At 36.8% G+C, this 18,437-nt stretch overlaps 1 protein-coding gene across 1 annotated transcript; it reads right to left on the bottom strand.

Moving 5' to 3' along the window:
• Positions 1-238: 238 nt before the first annotated feature.
• Positions 239-558, bottom strand: LOC113334255 (histone H4-like). Its single transcript, XM_026580594.1, has 2 exons — positions 474-558; positions 239-390 (listed from the first exon to the last, which is right to left on the bottom strand). Exons 1-2 carry the CDS (start codon positions 556-558, stop codon positions 239-241), a joined length of 237 nt encoding a protein of 78 aa, XP_026436379.1.
• Between the last annotated feature and the right edge of the window lie 17,879 nt (positions 559-18,437).

Genomic DNA, 18,437 nt, shown 5'->3' with positions numbered 1-18,437 from the left:
ACAAGTAGATTGAAATCAAAATAAAAGACATCTGGTAAGAATAAGATAAGTACTTTTGGTGCAGGAAAATGAATAGTTGATTGAAATCAATAATATTAGCTGATATCGGATTTGTTGATTGGAGAAATTGAAAATGATAGAAAAGATTGGATCAAGTTAATCTCCAATTACATTAACAATATAATAATATTGAAACCTAATCTCAAACATTATTTACAAAAATAGTAAAAACCAAACCCTAACCCCCAAATCCATAGAGGGTTCTTCCTTGTCCCTTAAGAGCATAGACAACATCCATGGCAGTAACAGTCTTTCTTCTAGCATGCTCAGTGTAAGTAACAGCATCACGAATGACATTCTCTAAGAAGATCTTAAGAACACCACGAGTCTCTTCATAAATCAAATAATCAATCCACTGATACGTTTCACACCACCTCTTCTTGCTAATCTTCTTATTGCTGGTTTAGTAATACCTTGAATGTTATCTCTCAATACCTTCCTGTGCCTCTTTGCTCCTCCCTTTCCTAATCCCTTCCCTCCTTTTCCTCTTCCTGACATTTTCTCTCTTCAGAAATTTTTTGTCTCTTTCTCTCTTTTTGATTTTGAATCTGTGATTGTGTGATCTGGGAAGAGATGAAGGGATTTTATAACTTTTTTTTTTGGTTTCGTTATGTTCGTCGGATTTGGTTTACGATCCGTATGAAGTTTGTGTTTTCTGTTTCGACCGTTGGATTAGAAATGCTGGAATTGGATTGGTCAGGATAATGTTGTTCGGATTTAAGAAATGAAATCAACTTTACGAGATTCTTGACTGTTAGATTGATACTCGATCCGTGTCTTATGTTTTGCCTGGAGTTGGTTCGTTGGATTAAAGGAATGCCTAATTTGTTGGGTTTGTACGCGAGAGTCCACATTCCACGGTGCTTTCGGTTCGCAATATACTGTCCTGCTGAAAATGCCTAATTTTCAACCTATACTAGATCTATGCCCGTATCGGGAATCTTTTTCTTTTAAGCACATTTTTTATTGTAGAAATTGACGTTTAGTCTCAAAGTTTGTGGGCTTTGAACGTTTTAGTCCACCCATCTGAAACCCAGTACAGTCTAGTCCAAATAAGCCCCGCTTGGTACAGTTTAGTCCAAATATGAACGAGTAAGTCCAAATATCTCGCAATCCAGAAAATCTGACTTTACATATTACCCTAAATACCCTGGAAATCATATTTTTCAGATCGAGAGAAAGAGAGTCTAAAAACTTTACCAGGGGGTTAGTCCTCGAGTGATTTCAGGGGAGTTGAGTGTATTTTAAATCTCAGGGATTTTGAGAGAGTTTGAGAGAGTGTAGGGAGTTTGAGAGAGTTTTGTGTTTTTGAGTTCAGGGAGTTTGGGGAAGTGTAGGGAGTTTGAGAGAGTTTATTAGAGGGACTTTGAGAGAGTTTGGGGGAGTTTGAGAGAGTTCACTCCTAACTCATTCTCTTTTAAGAAACAATAAACCCTTATTTGCAAATAACATTGATCTTTAATCAAAAGAAAAAAATAAATGAAAATGATCATATCTCTGTATCAATAGTATGTTATTTTGTTCAACGAGATAATTTTTTTTCCCTTCAATTTAACGGTCTCCATACAATTCTAACTTCCTTTGTTCACGAACATTTTCCCACATATCATCTGCTATACTCTTTCTCCATGCATTAGCTTCTTGACGTTGTTGTTCTTGAGTTTGTTGTGTCAAAATTTCATCGTCATTTACAAGCGTTGATGGATGGATATCTTCCTCTTCCTCTTCCTCTTCCTCGACCGGAAACTCATCTGAACGGCATTCTTTTCGTAAGAAGTTGTGCAGACCTGCACAAGCTGTCATTATCTCTGCTTGCACCTGATACGGAAATGGAGGTTGAGACTTAAAGATCAAGAAACGAGACTTCACATAATAACCATAAAGATGTCAACCCATAAAAATTAGTAGCAATCAATCCATAACAATAAGTTCTCAACTAGGAGAAAAGAAAAATTAAATACTAATAGTTATGAAGAAAAACGATCAAATGTTGTAACTCTAAAAGCCCATTAAACCTAATAGAAACTTGCAAAGATGACAGGTTTATGCTTTTAACTTTGAACCAATCCACAAGTTTCTCTCTTCAGGAGTAAAACGTATGAATAAGTTCTTCTTGTGATTGTTGTCCAGCATTTCAATTACTTTCAGCTTATCTTCCAAAGAAATTTCATTTATGCCATAAACAAGATCCCATACTTGGTTATCTTTCTTATCCTTATCAATTCTGCGCATTTCTTTTTCAATTTTGCGTTCTTCTTTCTCTTTCGCAATAAGAGCATGCATTGAATCAATAGAAGAAGCAATCGATGAACTGTTGGCAATCAATTTCTCTAGATAATCAGACTGCCCAGTAGGATTAGTTGATGTAGAAGAGTCACCAATGTCACACCTTGGTCTTGTCTTTGGTGCCGTTTTTCTGACAGGAATTTTCTTTGTGTTCATATCTTGAGTTTCATCTTTATCTTGTTCATCACTTTCCTTTAAGCCATATCCCACGTATGATACGTTAAAAGCATTATCATATTGCTCTCGTTGAGTATAATCAACATCGAAGTAATCATCTTGTTCATCTTCCTTATCACAGGTTCTAGCACTTGTACCCTCATGGGTAAGATCAACTGTAACTTTTCCAGAAGCACATTTATTCCCAAAAACAATAAGAAAGTCACCATAGTCTTTACCATTATATTCCCTTAAGTTAGTTTGGTTTGGATGGCTCTGTTAACATACAAAAAATAAATAAAGGATAAAGCATGAATTAGAACTCTGCACAAAATAGAAGAAAAAAATATCAAATTTAGTTTTCAGTAAGTAACACACACATACCTCAAAGTAATTGTTCCACATCTCGTCGGATCCAGTAATCATCTTGTTAGCATCATCCCAAATTAATGCATGATGACATAACAAATTATGAAGATAGCTATAAAGGAATTCTGTTTCACCGAAACACAGTTTCAGATCGTTCAATCTTTTCAGTACTAATACTTACCTGATCCTCTTGAAATTTTTACGGTACACTTACAACTCAATATTCCACAACACACTCAAAAATCATAGCATTCCAACGGTTCATTAAAAAGATACATTACTCAGAACCCGACTACTTTCAATACGTGCATACAGAATTCAGTTCCGGATTTCTCACACTTTGGTGTACCTTAAGTGATCAGAACTTCATGAAATTTCTACAGTAGGTAACCTTCATATATACAAACATCATACTAAAATTTCAGCTTTGTCCGATAAGCGGAGAATGAGATAAATAGGAATCAGTCTCCTATTCGGGATTTAAACTCAGCAGACCATAGTCATATATTGTGCAAGCTTTGCAGTAGCAAACGTGGCCTGATCCGCGTGACAATTTTACTGTACTTCTATAACAAGGTAAACTACGACATACTCAAATTTCATCATATTCCAACGGTTGAATTTAAATATATCATTATAATCAAATCATGCAATTTCTTACCAAGATCTTTTGAACCACAAAATAGGGTTTTGACAGAGAGAGAGTACCCACAAAAAAAAACTATACACACAATCAAAATAAACAATCATGGATATCAAAGATATGAAAAACAATCAAAATAGTACACAAATCAAACTATTATAAACAATCATGGAGATCAAAGAAGAAAAAAAACATACCTGGAAAAAAACGTTTCCTCTTCTTTCTCCTATGGTTTTCTACGCACCAAACTCCTTCCCAAATCTCTACTCTTTTGAGAGATTTGTTGTGAGACCAAAATACACTAAAAACTCCTTCGAACTCCCCAAATCAACCAACTCCCTAGTATTGTAGGGTTTTATGACTAACAGGGAGTTCAAGAGCTTTTTTTAAACTCCCCAGCGACTAACAGGTGTTTTCTAGAGAGTTTAGGAGACTCCTCTAAACTCCCCCACGACTAACGGAGATTTGGAGAGACTCCCTCAAACTCTCTCAGGACTAACAGGAGAAAACCTAAATACATTAAAATCTCTCGAACTCTCCCACGACTAACCCCCTGGTACCGTCTGAGAATTTTCGCGAGAGGTAGAAACAATTTGGGTTTTTGTCTTCATGATTTAGTTCTTCAATTTTCTTGATCTGATTTTCTTCTGCTACTGCAGGTAACTTATTATTCATCTTAATTTAAGTTTTTCACTCTCATCAACTACTCAGTAGTAAACTACAATTAGGTGAGATCAAACAATTTCTCTTATTATTTTTAACTTCTTTGATTTTCTTGTGAAATTTTGTTGTTATTTTTTCTTTTTAAGTTGATTAATCAAGATATATGAAAAGTTGTTTCTAAGAAGATTTGGATTGGCACTTTTCTGCTTCGTTTGTTGTAATTATTGAAGGATAGCTTCAACTATGTATGCGGAAATCAACGGGAGGAAACTAGATAAGCTTAATTTAGTGAAAATCTCGTGAAAATTACATGAATCTTCTATTTTCGTTGCTCAATTTTATAAACATTTATTTCTGGGATAATTGATTTTGTTATGTTTGTATGTTGAAATTGGTTTTTGATAATGATTCTACCAACATATTCTAAGTAATTCTGGTTAAATTTATTGGCATCTATGATATTCCTTTTTGACAGGGTCGTAAATCTTATAACCTTGAATCTGCTGCGAAGGATCAGAAACTAGGGAGCAATGCATATGTAGTAAGCCAGTCACGAGTTTTTGTTACGTTTAAATGCATACGAATGATAACAATTATTCTCGTTATCGTTAGGAAATGTTACTGATTGATTGGGAAATGTTATGCAACAAAGTATAATAGTATGATACTGTAGAGTTTTTAGACAAGTACGTACATCAAATAAAGTTGAAGTGCGTTGATGAGTTCTTCTAAATGAGGTGGTGCGTTCTTTTAAATGAGTATCAATGTATGATACAGTACTATGAAAGCGTCCCTTCAGTGCGTGAATGTATGTGATCTGCAGTCGACACAACCATATATAAGGCACACTAGTAGTTAGGAGGATTAGGATGTTAGTTGGTAAATGCACAAGTGATCTCAAGAAATTCTTTGCTTTTAAGTATCTGACATATGTGATAGTTAATCATTTGCGAAGTTCGTCTTTATAAGTTTCTCTTGAAAGGATACAAAAAATTTGACTATCAGTGGAATGTGCACAAAATTTTTGATTATCAACGGAATGCTACAAATATTGTATATGTTGATTAACCATTTTTGTTTTGTAGTTCAAATGTTTTTTTTTTCCTAATTCCTGGCCACTTATTAATTTTATAGGAGAATGCTAGAAAACTTTTATCGGAGAATGACTTGAAGTTTTCGAAAATAATAAGGACACAAGCTTCATTTTGGTCCTAATGATGTGCTTCAGATTTACAAATAGTGGACTTTTTTTTCTAATTCCACTGACATATATGCTTTTTAATTTGTCTATGCTTTTTAATTTGTCTTCTTGCAGCCGTGATGCAAACATATTTTTGAATACTCGAAAAATGGTTGCTTAACTTTGCTGACACAGCTTTTGGAGTACGTTGCTAAAGTTAGGGCACATTTTGTTGCTCACCAAGTAATGTATTCTCTACACTGTAATTATATCACCAATAAAAGTGTTGTTACGGAAGAATTACATTTCTCTACATTATGTGATTTTATAGGGAAAAAAACATTTCTTTATCAAATGATGGAGAGATACCATTGACAGTCCTTGTAGTTATATCCATATACTATATATTCTCTTACGGTACCTAATACACATCACCATTGTCATTATACATTTCATTCACCAAAATTCATGTTTGATGCATAAAATAGTCTACACATCAAGAAAGATAAACTAAACAATGAGAAGACATGGAAAAGAGATTCTAACACTAAGAACATTGGGGTACACATCTATTTTCGGGATTTTGTAGATGTGTACATATTTGTACACCATTGTGTATTCTCATTTGATGAATCATTTCTTAATTCGCTTTATGAACATTATATTTTTTTGCATCGAGTCCATGTCTTATGTAGCTTTTTAAACCAAGTATGTATTGCAGGTGATGGATTGCAGCAAAGAAATGTGGTATCCCTGAATTATCTATCCCTATCAGGATCTGAACTTAAGGTACATTTCTGTTGTTGCTTGTATGGGTTCATTTTTTCCATTTGATTCTTATTCCTTCAGATTTATCTGATTTCCTCTTGGACCTTTTTACAATTGAACTTTCTTTTTCTTTTTCACATTCTACGAAAACCTATTAAGGATGTTGAGAAATCCTTTCCCCCAAATTTTTTTGTATTCTTCGGGTTGAAATATTCTCTCTCTAGATGCAATGAGCACTAGACTCATTCTCTAAAATGTGGTGAAATTCTTTGTATCACTACTGAATTTCCCATTTGTTAGTTAATGAATATATTATAAGTGGATTTTGGAAGGTATAACTTTGATGACTTGAACAAAGGAGTCAATGAGAACCAGTTCGTGCATATTTTGTTATTGAATTATTATCGTGCACATAATTGTACACGTGTTGATTCTTAATGTGTACATAATTGTACACATACTGATTTTTAATGTGCACATAGTTGTACACATGTTGATCCTGCTTTCTCATACTTTTAGGGTAATTGCAGGGCCTTGTGTCATTTCCTTGACCATGTGAAGTTCAAGAGCAAAGATGACTTTTCTGAGAAGTACAAGAACCTGAGCTCTCGGAAAATGCTTTCCAAATATATAAAGTTTGTCGATTTTGGTCGAGCGGTTTAAAAGATAAATTGTTTTTAATTAATTTTTATATTATTTAAAATTGCTGACGTGTCACGTCCACGTTGAATGTGTCAGTTACAAAACAGTTTCCACTCGCTGCATGTGTGCTTTATGGAACACGTGTGGAGGTCAGCAGCGTCTTTATACATTTTCTGGATGTAGGATCAGAATCTCGCAACAATTATGTCTCAGCAAAATTATCAATGGTACATCACAATAGCGTCGCAGAACAGTTTTAGAAATGATAGAATAAATGACGTCATTTAAAGTCATGAGAAAGATGTGACAGTCTTGCGAAAATTAGAGAGCTTGCGAAATTAACATTTGTAAGGTTGCGAGAATATCGCAAACTATATCCGAAAATAAAGGAAGGATTAGCTGTCATCCACTATGTATTTCCCTATAAATAGTCATTCGAGTTGTAGAGAGAGAGAGATCTTTTTTGAGTAAGAAACAAGTAAATAGGAGAGAGAAAGTTCAGAGCAGAGATTATTCTTAAATTCTTTATCTTTCTTGTAAGAACATTCAAAAATTAATCAATAAAATCAAGAGTGAAAACCTAAAAATGATTTTATCATCCATGAAATCATATGAGTGGTGTAGTGTAGGATTTCCTGCAACTACATGATGGCGCTAGAAACAGGGATTGAGTTGAAGATTATTTTAGAAAAAGCTAAAGATTGATATCGAGATTCGTGAAAATTTAAGAAAATGGCTAGAAGAAGAAATATATCCGAACAACCGACTACTATTAGAAGAAGCAAAAGAATTGCTGGAAGAGAAAGAAGTGAAATGGGAGAATCTACTAGAAGAGAAATGATAGAGAAAATCAAATTCAACCGCCAATCAACAAACACTAGTTCAAGAGAGGAATACAGATTATGACAGGGTGAGTATACACACTTGGCGATCAAATTCAGCAGAAGAAATAGAAGAAGAGCAACAAAACAGAAATTATAGACAGGAAGAGAGAAATCAAGAAGTAGATGAAAGAATAATTCATGGAGGTGAGGAAATTGGAGCGTTAGAAGCATTGAGACGAAGAATACATGAAGAAAGAAGAGCTGAAGCAGAAGAACGTGCAAATTTAACAAGGCAAAATCACGAATTAAGGATGGAGAATATAAGACTACAGAATAGAAGATCGAGAAGTATTACAAAATCATATTCAAGATCGACTAGAAGAGAAATGAAGCGAAATTCACCCACAATCAATGCTGGAAATAATATTCAAGAAGAAATATCAAATCCTAATGAAGAAAATCGCGAAAATAGAGAAAGAACTGATGATCGTTACGTTCCATAAAATGAAGCTTTTGATGATAGGAAAATTGGAGGAAATCAAGAGAACGGACAAAATCAGGGACAAAATAACCAAGATGGCGAAGGAAATCAAGAGAAAGGAAGAAGAATTTTACATGTGAGAGAAACTCAAAGAAATCAACAGACAATTGAAGAAGAAATTGAAAGACATTATGTTGAACAAGCACGTTTAATCTGCGAACGTGAAAGATTGAGAGCGGAAATGGAAGAACAAGAACTTCAGGAGACAATTCGCCAGAACAATCATGACAATCGAGAAAGAAGGCGTACACAAAACTGGAATAATGATAATCTCAATGAGGAGTATGATAGAGTAAAGAGAATGGCTGAAAGACAGCGAATTGAATCGATAAGAAATGAACAAAATAATGGAGGGGAAAATGAAAGGCATCATCATTTGCGAATTCAAGATAGAGATGAGGAAGAGAATCGCAAAAGAAGGCGAGATGAGGATAATGAAGAAGAGATGCAAAATTTCGCAAGAGAAGATAGACGTGAACATAGAAGAAGAGAAGCAAAATTAAAGAGACCAATGGATCAAGATTCAGGTGTAAATAAACAAATCTTGAAAGAATTAGAAGAAATGAGAGGAATGCTAAATAACAGAGGAGAAGTAGGTAGAAGACAATTGGATGAAGCAATAGAAGAATCTGCGAAAACTCCATTTACAAGGGAAGTACAATTAGGAGGAATACCACCAAAATACAATTTGCCTGCATTAACCAACATTTTCGATGGAACAACTTGTGCAATTCAACACATTAAAGCTTATGTGAGGTGCATGTTACAATGGGAAAATCATGATGCGGTATTGTGCAAATATTTCGCATCCAGCTTAACAGGAGAAGCGTTAAAATGGTTTGAAGGTTTACCAAAGAATACAATAATCTCTTTCAATCATTTGCAGACCACATTCTTGGGAGCATATATAAGTAATAATTCCTCACGACCTGGTATAGCAGATGTGTTTGGATTAAAACAAAGGATTGGCGAAAGTTTGAAACACTTGAATAAAAGATGGAGAACCATGTGTAGCGAAATGGCTGGCCGTGTAGATGAGAGATATCTCATATTATCATTCATTAATGCTATGTTTGCAACAAACTTGTTGTATGTCCAAATTTTCAGAGTCAAGAATACGATTACAATGACTGAATTGCGAGAACTTCAAGAAGAATACATTGCTTTAGAGGAAAGACAAAATGAAATGGAATCATATCCAGTTGTGAACACCAGCTCACAAACAGCGAATGCAAGCTTATTACCCAAGCTAATAAACACAGTGGCGAATACTTCGCAAGTACAACAAGAAAAGGTGACAGTAACAATCAGCAGAAGTTGGTAGCTATGGGAGCGAGATCAAGAAGAGTATGAAAGAGAAAGAAATTTCTACAATCATGGAGGAAATAACAAGATTCAAAGACTCGATCAACCACAAGAAACTTACGGAGGTCAAAGACCAAACTTTAATAGAGGACAAGGAAGTCACAAGGTAATATGGGAAGAAATCAAGATGCCACCTCTAAATGCAAGTGTGGAGAAGATATGGGAAGCTATAATTTTGATGGAGAATATACCAACACCATGGAACATGGGAACGGAACCACCCCCAAACCACAGAAGTCATGAATTTTGTTCTTATCATCATTTTCATGGACATACCACAAACGATTGCAGAAATGTAGAAAGAATTATTTAGAGAATGATAGATCAAGGAAAACTAAACGAATTTCTGATAACGCATCCGCAATCTCAACCATTACCACCACCACCAGAACATCACAAAGTGAATACGATGAAAAAGAAAGAAACATTCTTCATAGAAGTTGGTGCAAAAGCAAAAAATCTATTCTGTCACTCTATCGTACATTCATATAAGACAATTGAAGATTTTCATGATAATGTTTTGAGTAGAGTGTTCGCAAGAGATAATAATGGAAGAGAAATTATGAATATTGCGAAAATCTCGCGATTAGAGGAATGGCAGAAACCGATCATTTCTTTTACCGCAGAAGAAATTCCCGAAGGAGAAGAGGTGCATGACAATCCATTGGTAATAAAATTAGAAATTAATCCAAAACCGAAAGAAGATGAGGATGATGAAGCTGAAGATTCATGGGCAATCAATAGAATTCTAGTCGATACTGGAAGCTCTGTGAACATCTTATTTTATCATACTTATAAAACCATGGGTGGAAGAGATGATGATCTTATACCATCAAATATAAGATATATGGTTTTAATGGTACTGCTAACAAGCCTAAAGGGGAGGTTACTATGCAAATTCCATTGAAGGGAATATCTTCTGAAATCTCATTCTGTGTCGTTGATGTAGAATCACCCTACAATGCATTAATTGGTCGACCTTGGCTACATGGGATTCTAGGTGTAGCTTCAACTTTCCACCAATGCATCAAATTCCCTCACCCCAATGGTGTAGGAATCATAAAGGGAGATTGGGTTGAAGGAAAGAGATGTTACGAAACTGAGATAGAATCTTGCGAAGGAAGAGCAAACAAGAAGGAAAACTGGCGACACAAAATCAAATGTACAAAGAAGTGAGAGGTTGATGGTGGATACAATCGAAAAAAAGGAGAAGAGATGTTGCGAAATTAATGCTAGCTCAGAATAAAAAGGATGAACATACCACTACCAAGGAAGCAGTAGCAGAAAATAATAAAGAAGCAGAGGATGGCAAAGGTAATAAAACAAGAAATGTATGAATGATTAAGTTGTTGCGATAATCTCGCAATAAGTAAAATTCTCAAAAAAATTTGATTGAACAACAAAATTGAGATTGCGAAATTCAGATACAATATAATGATTTGCGAGACTCTCGCAGAGATAATGAATTTTACAGAAAATAATCAGAGAAGAATGACAAAAGAGAAAGAGGCGAACCTTTATGGCGTACACCCTAGTTCGCGAATACAATTTCGCAAGAGGCAAATGTAAGACCTAAAGTACGTCATATAAGGGGGTACCTATTGCATGATCAGGGAAAGGCTACACCGCCACCGGAACCTGAGTCATGGAGATTTGGGGTCAATAAGCCCATCCGGGAGAGGCACCTTGGATTCTCAACTTAAGCATATGACTTGGTTGGGCGACTAAGGTAATAAGGACTCTCCCAAGGAGTGCAGATCTGATCAAGGCGCCGAGGTACACGGTTGAGTCAAGAGTGCGGGGGTTTGAAGCGTCCTTGCCATTCTTGACAAGTCTTGGCTTATACTGCACTCGGCCTGAAGAAAACCCCACTTAGGGTGCAGTCTCGTAACCATAAGCCCTATAGGTAAAAGGGATAAGAGGCTGCGAAAACAACTGGTTGTTGTTAAGACTGGATGGGAGGAGCTAACCTTGTATGGTAGAAGTACGCCTCCTTGAAGGGGCAACCAGGGGGAGATAAGGGCGGCACCCTCCATTAGGGAGCTGATAAGTGTCTTAAGACGCAAATGTCATGAGGCTTTTTATTCGCAAGGATATTAAGGCTTGTCATATTTGTGCAACAATCCTGAAGAGGCAATAATACAAAAGAAAAGATAAGACGAGATCAATGGGTTTTCGCATGAAAGTGCGAAGACGTCCTGCGATTTCGTCGCAAGACGGCAATGTCATGGGGCTTTATTTTCGCAAGAATATTTAGGCCTGTCATATTGTCGCAACATTCCTGAAGAGGCCATAATACAAAAGAAAAAGTTAAGGCAAGATCAATGGGTTTTTGCATGAAAATGCAAGGACGTCCTGCGATTTTGTCGCAATGACAAGAGGTGGCATAATAAGACCTTTAATTAGGAAGGCAAAATAAGACCACACAGGAATGAGATTTTGAAAAGAAAAAAATTCACTTCGCAAAAGATTGCGAAATTATACAATAAGAATTTTTTATGAAATCTCTCATTTGGATTCAAATAACAGAGGCAAGTATGGGAATGTATGAAATTAGAAAATGTTATTTATCTCCATATGAGAGATTTACTCAAAAATTCAAGAATTAATGATTATATTGATTAACTGTATTGCAAAGAAGAATTGTTTTCATTTACGCAGGTCAAAATGAAGAAACACAAATATACAGAAAGAAGAATAAATACAAGTATTACAAAGAATCAAAGAAAGAAGTAAAGACTATTTCTTGGTTAATCCTTCATTATCTTCATCAGACTTGTTTCCTTCTTCATCTGCGTCAGAATCTTCATCACCATCAGAACTTCCATCACTATCAGATTCTTCATCGTCAGCTTCGCTATCAGAGATAATCAAACTGGGAGTATTCTGTGGGATTTCTTCTAAAAGACAAGGATAATCAGAATGTGGGATATTATGATCATCACAAACCATTGGATGGTTTGATTGCGAAAATGCATAGCGTCATTCTTAAAATTCTCAACGGTGATTTGATTTGATTCTTCAATCTAGAATACTTGTCGTTGCGAGAAGAAAGATTCTTTGCGAGTTCCTCCTTTTCAGCTTCAAGTTCTTCAATCTTTTCACGATATATTTTCAGAATCTGCGAACAAAAGACAACCAATTATTAACTTGATGAAAATTCATAAGAAGCAAAAGATTAGTAAAGAAGAGCAATTAGCAACCTTCTCTGTCAGAAATCATGTCTCTAATCAAGGCTGTATGTTCAACTTGGAGACTAACATTTACGCCTAAATCTTTTCTAGCATCATCTAAAATTTTCGCAGCCCAGACAAATTCATCCTCACTACTTATGAGAAGACGAGAACGAATTTGATTTTCCCTTTCGCAGAGTTCAATATTCTTGCGGTTAGCTTCATCTCGCTCAAGTTGAACTTCAAGGAGAGCCTCTTGGAATTTCGCCAAAGCCTTGGCACCTTGATCAGAGATACGATCCTTATCATCTATGAGACCGCTAATTTGGTTCTTAACTCATTGGTTTTTCTTTGGAATCAATAAGGAGACGCTTAAATCTGTTGGCTAAGCCTAAACTGGATCTATGATCAATTTCTAAGAGGCGAAATTTCGATCTAAGTTCATTTAGAGAAAGAGATGAAATTCTATCATTTGAGAAGCTATTTAAGGAATTGTTAAGACGTTCAAGAAGGGTATCATTATCCAAGGCATTAGGAAATGAGCGAAGAAGGGTAGCTTCATCAGAAAGACCATAAATGTCTGCAAAAAGGATCATTTAAATAAGATAAAACAACAGGATGAATGAATAAAGAGAAAAAGTAACATACCGTAAAGCTGATTATTAGCTTGTTGAAGACTAGAAATTTTTTTCTTACGAGGAAGAATCAATTTCTAATTGTCTATTTTTCTCGCGAAGACCTTTAACTTCAGCTTCCAATTCTTCATTCTTTTGCGAAATTGAAGATTCTTCTTTTCAAGATTTTCGCGTCTTCTCTCTAGATCTGAGGCAACCAAAAGAAGCTTTTCCAGCCTGCGAAAAGAAATAAAAAATATTAATATAGAAAGAGATTTTGAGTTATAACAATGAAGAAGTAAAAGAAAAAATATACCAGACTATTGAGAGAATGCAAGAAGTCGGGAGTCACTGATCTAGAAACTCCACGAAGAGAGCTATCACCATCCAGTAAAGGGACATCACAAAGGGTAGCGAGAGCTTTGCAGGTATTTGCGAATTGGCTATCTCCCATTCCTTGTAGAGAATCAGAAAAGAGGCCAGAAAGCTTAGCCATAGAAGATTCAGGTGGAGAATCTTCAGTTGCAGCAAGATCATCGTTATCCTCATCACCCTTGTCACTTTCGAATTTCGTTAGGAAGAACATTTGAAGGAGAAGGAAAAACTTTTCTTTTCTTTGGAGGAGGACCAGTTGATTTTTCCCTGCGAAAGAGCCTTTACCTTTATCACCAATCTTCGCAGCATCAGCAGATTCTTCTACTTCAGCAATAATCTTCACACACAGATAGAAATAAGAAATGGAAGCATGGAAGTAACAGTACTATTTAAAGTCATAAGAGAAAATTTCTTACCTCATCTGTGTATGAGCGAAGAGCTAACAGAGTACTAGATTTCCCAGTCCTGTTATAACTATCCTTCAGTTTTTGGATCTGCGGAATATCGCAAGAGTTAGCGAACAGAATAGTAAAAATCAATAAAGAAATATAAAATGAGTTAAAGGGGAGAAACATACCTCTTTCTCCTTCTCGGGCCAAGAGAAAACCCAAGGTTGATATGCAGCGAGATTCGCAGGAAGAACGTTTGATCCAGCAATGTAGGGTCCCTTTAGCATTAAAGGAAAAACACACCATTTATCATCTTTGGATTGGCGAGGAGTTGTGTTTTTACCAGAATGCCAGTCAATATCTTGCATAAGAATTTTGGCTTCATCAATGTTATCTTTCCTTCTTAATCGAATACCCCAGCGAGTATTCTCTTTCTTCATGGAGATAAGTTCGTAGTTTTCAAAGAAATTCGCCACTGTATACTTCTCAGCAACTATTCTAGGTTTGCGAATTTTGGATCCCTAAGTTCTTTGGAGTAAAGAGATCCTCTACCAGCACCACGATTAGCGAACTCTAGCATCAGACGGATGCAGTCCCCACTTAGTTGGAAGATGGCTCGCGAAAATCCCGATGAGCGAGAATTTCATAAAATAAAGGAAGATCTGGGTTATAAAGAGGAATAGGGAGACCTGCGAGAATCTGACCTAGCGAAATTATGATTGATTGATCATCACAATTTTGATCAGAGAAAAGCTTGACAGAAAGAATTGATTTGGCATTCTCACCAGGAATGGTGGAGAGTGTAAACCTTTATCAGCAAGATCTTTTTGGACATCTTGTAATTCTTCTCATATCTATGACCACTTGGAGCCATGTTTGAATATAGAGTATGGGAATGTATAAAGTAAAAGGATTGAAGGAAGAAAAAATTACAGCAGAATTTGCAGAAGAATACAGAGTTGCAGAGATGAGAGAATAAAAATAGAAGAAAGTAAAAAGAAAAGTGGAAAGGGGGGGGAGAAGAGTATATAAAGAAATTTTTACTCGAAGAAATAAACACCATTAAGACGAAGAGACGTGAGCGGTTGAAAAGTAGCGGTTACAGAAGACGTGTCAAGAAATAAATGGAAGAGAGAGTACGTGTGATAAATGTGGAATATGAAAAGATAAGCAGCTGCGGCATTTCTCACTTCATTCTCTACTTTGCAGAGAAGATATGAGAAGAGGCAAGATGTAGGATCAGAATCTCGCAACAATTATGTTTCAGCGAAATTATCAATGGTACATCACAATAGCGTCGCAGAACCGTTTTAGAAATGATAGAATAAATGACGTCATTTAAAGTCATGAGAAAGATGTGACAGTCTTGCGAAAATTAGAGAGCTTGCGAAATTAACATTTGTAAGGTTGCGAGAATATCGCAAACTATATACGAAAATAAAGGATAGATTATGATGAGTGCCAAATATTGTATATATTTATCCCTTTTTGTTGGCATTTAACTCATCTTTTGTGCATTAATTCTACATTTTATCCCATATTCTGTATTTTCATTGTTTTCAAGAATAAATATTTTTATTAATTAATTTTGCATTTTTAGGTAATAAATAAAGTTCGGATGAGTCGCGGAGCGAAAAGAGCAGAAAAGTAGTGAAAAGCCGGGAGAAATTACGCAAGGAAGCCGCGAAGAATGGTGCGCACAACCTCATTTTCTACACACAAAGCGCCTCCGTTCTCAGCCATCAGATCAGTTCTCAGAAGCATCCGACGGTCGCTCCTTCATAGAGCATCAAAATCTGAAGTCTCTGCCGAGCACCACAGCGATGAAATTCCAAGCCTTCAGATTAGATGGTAGTTGAATCCAACGGTCGCTCCCTTGCTGTTCATCAAAGTTTGATATCTCCGACTAACACTACAACACCTAACCCCATCTAGAGCCGTTAACTTCGTTGTATCAAAAAATCTGACGGTCGATACAAGCTTCACTTCACACACAATCCGATCCACCTACCAGCTTCGCATCTCGCGGCCCATCTCACGAAACATCATCTCTTGATGAAGCCGCCTAACACCCTAGCAACCGAACCCTACCACCTAACCAGACACCCCCCGTCTCTCCCAAACCATCGAGCCCCTCTTCCATCACCTCCCCTCCACAGCAGAGACACCATGTCCTGCCACCACCAAACACCATCTCCTGCCTCCACCGTACCAGCCTTCACTTCACCCCCATCTCCACTGCCAACACCCACTTCCCCGACATCACAGACGCCACCATCTCTCCTAACTGTCAAGTTAGTTCATCCATTTCACGCCTCTCACTGATGGCATGTGAACTCGAGGAACTAGGTTGATAGCTAGAAATTGACGCAATTGAAGGCATGGAGAGGTAGAGAAGGACAAATAGAGTTATGGGTCGACAACAATTTCAGAGAATTAGGTGAGATTTCTCCAATTTCTAAAAGCCCTAATTTCTCAATTTGGGGATTTTTATTGAAAACCCTAATTGTCTGTGGGTAAATATGGGTGTGGGTGTGTTGTAGAAACTATGCTTGGATTAGCCGGCATCCAGGACTTTCATGTCCTGTTAATGTTAATGTTTTTTTCTCTTAATGTGTTTCAGTTAATTTCAGTTATGTTCATTGTTAATTGTTCATTGTTAATTTCAGTTATGTTCATGTTAGTTGTGTTAGTCTCCTGTTAGTTCAATTTTGTTAAAGTTCTGTTAGACTCTAGAATATCTTGTTAATGTTCCTAATGTTTTGTGCAATATCCTTTTAATTTCCTGTTAATGTTGTTCACTGTCAGTTAAATGTTCCTGTTATGTTTAAACTTGCTGTTAGTTGATGGAATGCTAGGCTAGATACCTTTGAAGCATTGAACTGATTGTGCAATGGAAGAAATCAGTGCTCATAGCAAGCTGATTATCTTGCCATTCTATTTGTGTATGCTTAGGTTGCATTGAGCTGATTGAGTAGTGGGGAGAAACTAGTGCTCACTAGTGACAATGAGCAAGCTAGTTCTCTTCCCACTCTAGAAGAATGCCTTAGTTTTCTCCATTTCAGTTTCACTATCATCCCTGCCCTTGGCTTAGGCCTTGGTTCATCTTGCATTGTTCTTTACTTTTGCCCTGTGTTGCCCTGTGTTGCTTCCATGTTCATGTTTTTGCCTTTTTTCTTCCTTGCTTATGCTACTGCTGCTGTGTGCTTCCCTACCCTGCTACTCAGTGTTTGTGCAGCTGCTTTCTTTGCACTGCTGCTGCTGTTGCTGCTGTTTTCTCCAGCTTTGCTGCTGCAGTACTGCTGCTTTCTTTCTTCCCTGCCTTGCAAACTGCTAGTGCTGCTGTGCACTTGCCTCTGGCCCTGCAGTACTGCTGCTGCTTCCTTCTCTGCCAAGCTGTTGCTGTTGCTGCTGCTGAGCTGCTGCTGTGTTGCTGCTGCTGCTGTTGTTGCTGCCAAGCAAAAGCCCATCAGTCCAGTTCAAGGCCTAGTTCTCAGTTCTAAGCCCACTGTCCATTGTTTGTATAAACTGAAGCCTAAGTTTAAGACCAAAGCCCAAGTTCATTATTAAGGCCCAATCCAATTCAGGCTTAACCCAAAGCCTAATTCAGAGACCAAAGCCCAAGTTCTTAGTTCATCATTCAAAGGCCCAAATCCTAGTACACTTCAAGACTAACTGAGCCCAAGCTCAGTTCATTTTATTGTTATCAACCCATTAGTACTCAAAGCCCAATTTAAGCCAAAAGGCTTCATAGCCCAATAGCAACTAGAACCCAAAATAGTTAGAAAACTCCAAAACACACCCGATCTCTGTGGATCGACCCGTACTTGCACGAGCTACAACTGACGACCGTGCACTTGCGGTATTACTGTAGGCCCCCGTTTTTATTGCGCTTAATTTCTATACCCTTTTCGGGCCCTACCAAGTTTTTGGCGCCGTTGCCGGGGATTGGTGCTGTGTTTTATCTGTGTTTTTCTTAGCTATTTTGCATTTCACTGCATAGCATTTGCATCTGCATCTGCTTCATTTCATTTGTTGTTGGACCTGCTAATCTGAACCTGTTTTTCCTCTGCTGGGACGCCACCAAGGAAAAGAACCAAAACCCAACTGGGTTTTTGCAACAATATCAGAGCAGCTGGGCTGTGCTAAAAAGGTAAGCCTAAACCCATTCAATTGAGAGAACCCAACCTGTGGGCTTCCAAATTTCTTTAATTGTGGGCTTGTAATAATTAACCCAATTTTTTGGGCTTTTTATTTTTCTATTTTGGGTTTGTAATAATTTATTTTTGGGCTTGTCGTTTAATTTGTGGGCTTGTATTATTTTGTGTGGGCTGTTTAAATTCTTTCATTGGACTTGTATTTTGGACTCGGGTTAAACCCAGCTGAGCT

This window comes from Papaver somniferum, unplaced genomic scaffold (genome assembly GCF_003573695.1).
Source record: "Papaver somniferum cultivar HN1 unplaced genomic scaffold, ASM357369v1 unplaced-scaffold_135, whole genome shotgun sequence".
Classification (NCBI taxonomy): Eukaryota; Viridiplantae; Streptophyta; class Magnoliopsida; order Ranunculales; family Papaveraceae; genus Papaver; species Papaver somniferum.
Note: the sequence above shows the minus strand (reverse complement) of the source record. Positions and strands in the feature narration are given on the sequence as shown.

What these genes read in the sequence shown, in the direction of transcription:
- LOC113334255 (XM_026580594.1), bottom strand. Translation starts at nt 558, where the DNA reads ATGTCAGGAAGAGGAAAAGGAGGGAAGGGATTAGGAAAGGGAGGAGCA. An exon ending in ATTGAGAGATAACATTCAAG is followed by an intron (nt 391 to 473) that starts GTATTACTAAAC and finishes TGATTTATGAAG; the next exon opens with AGACTCGTGGTGTTCTTAAG.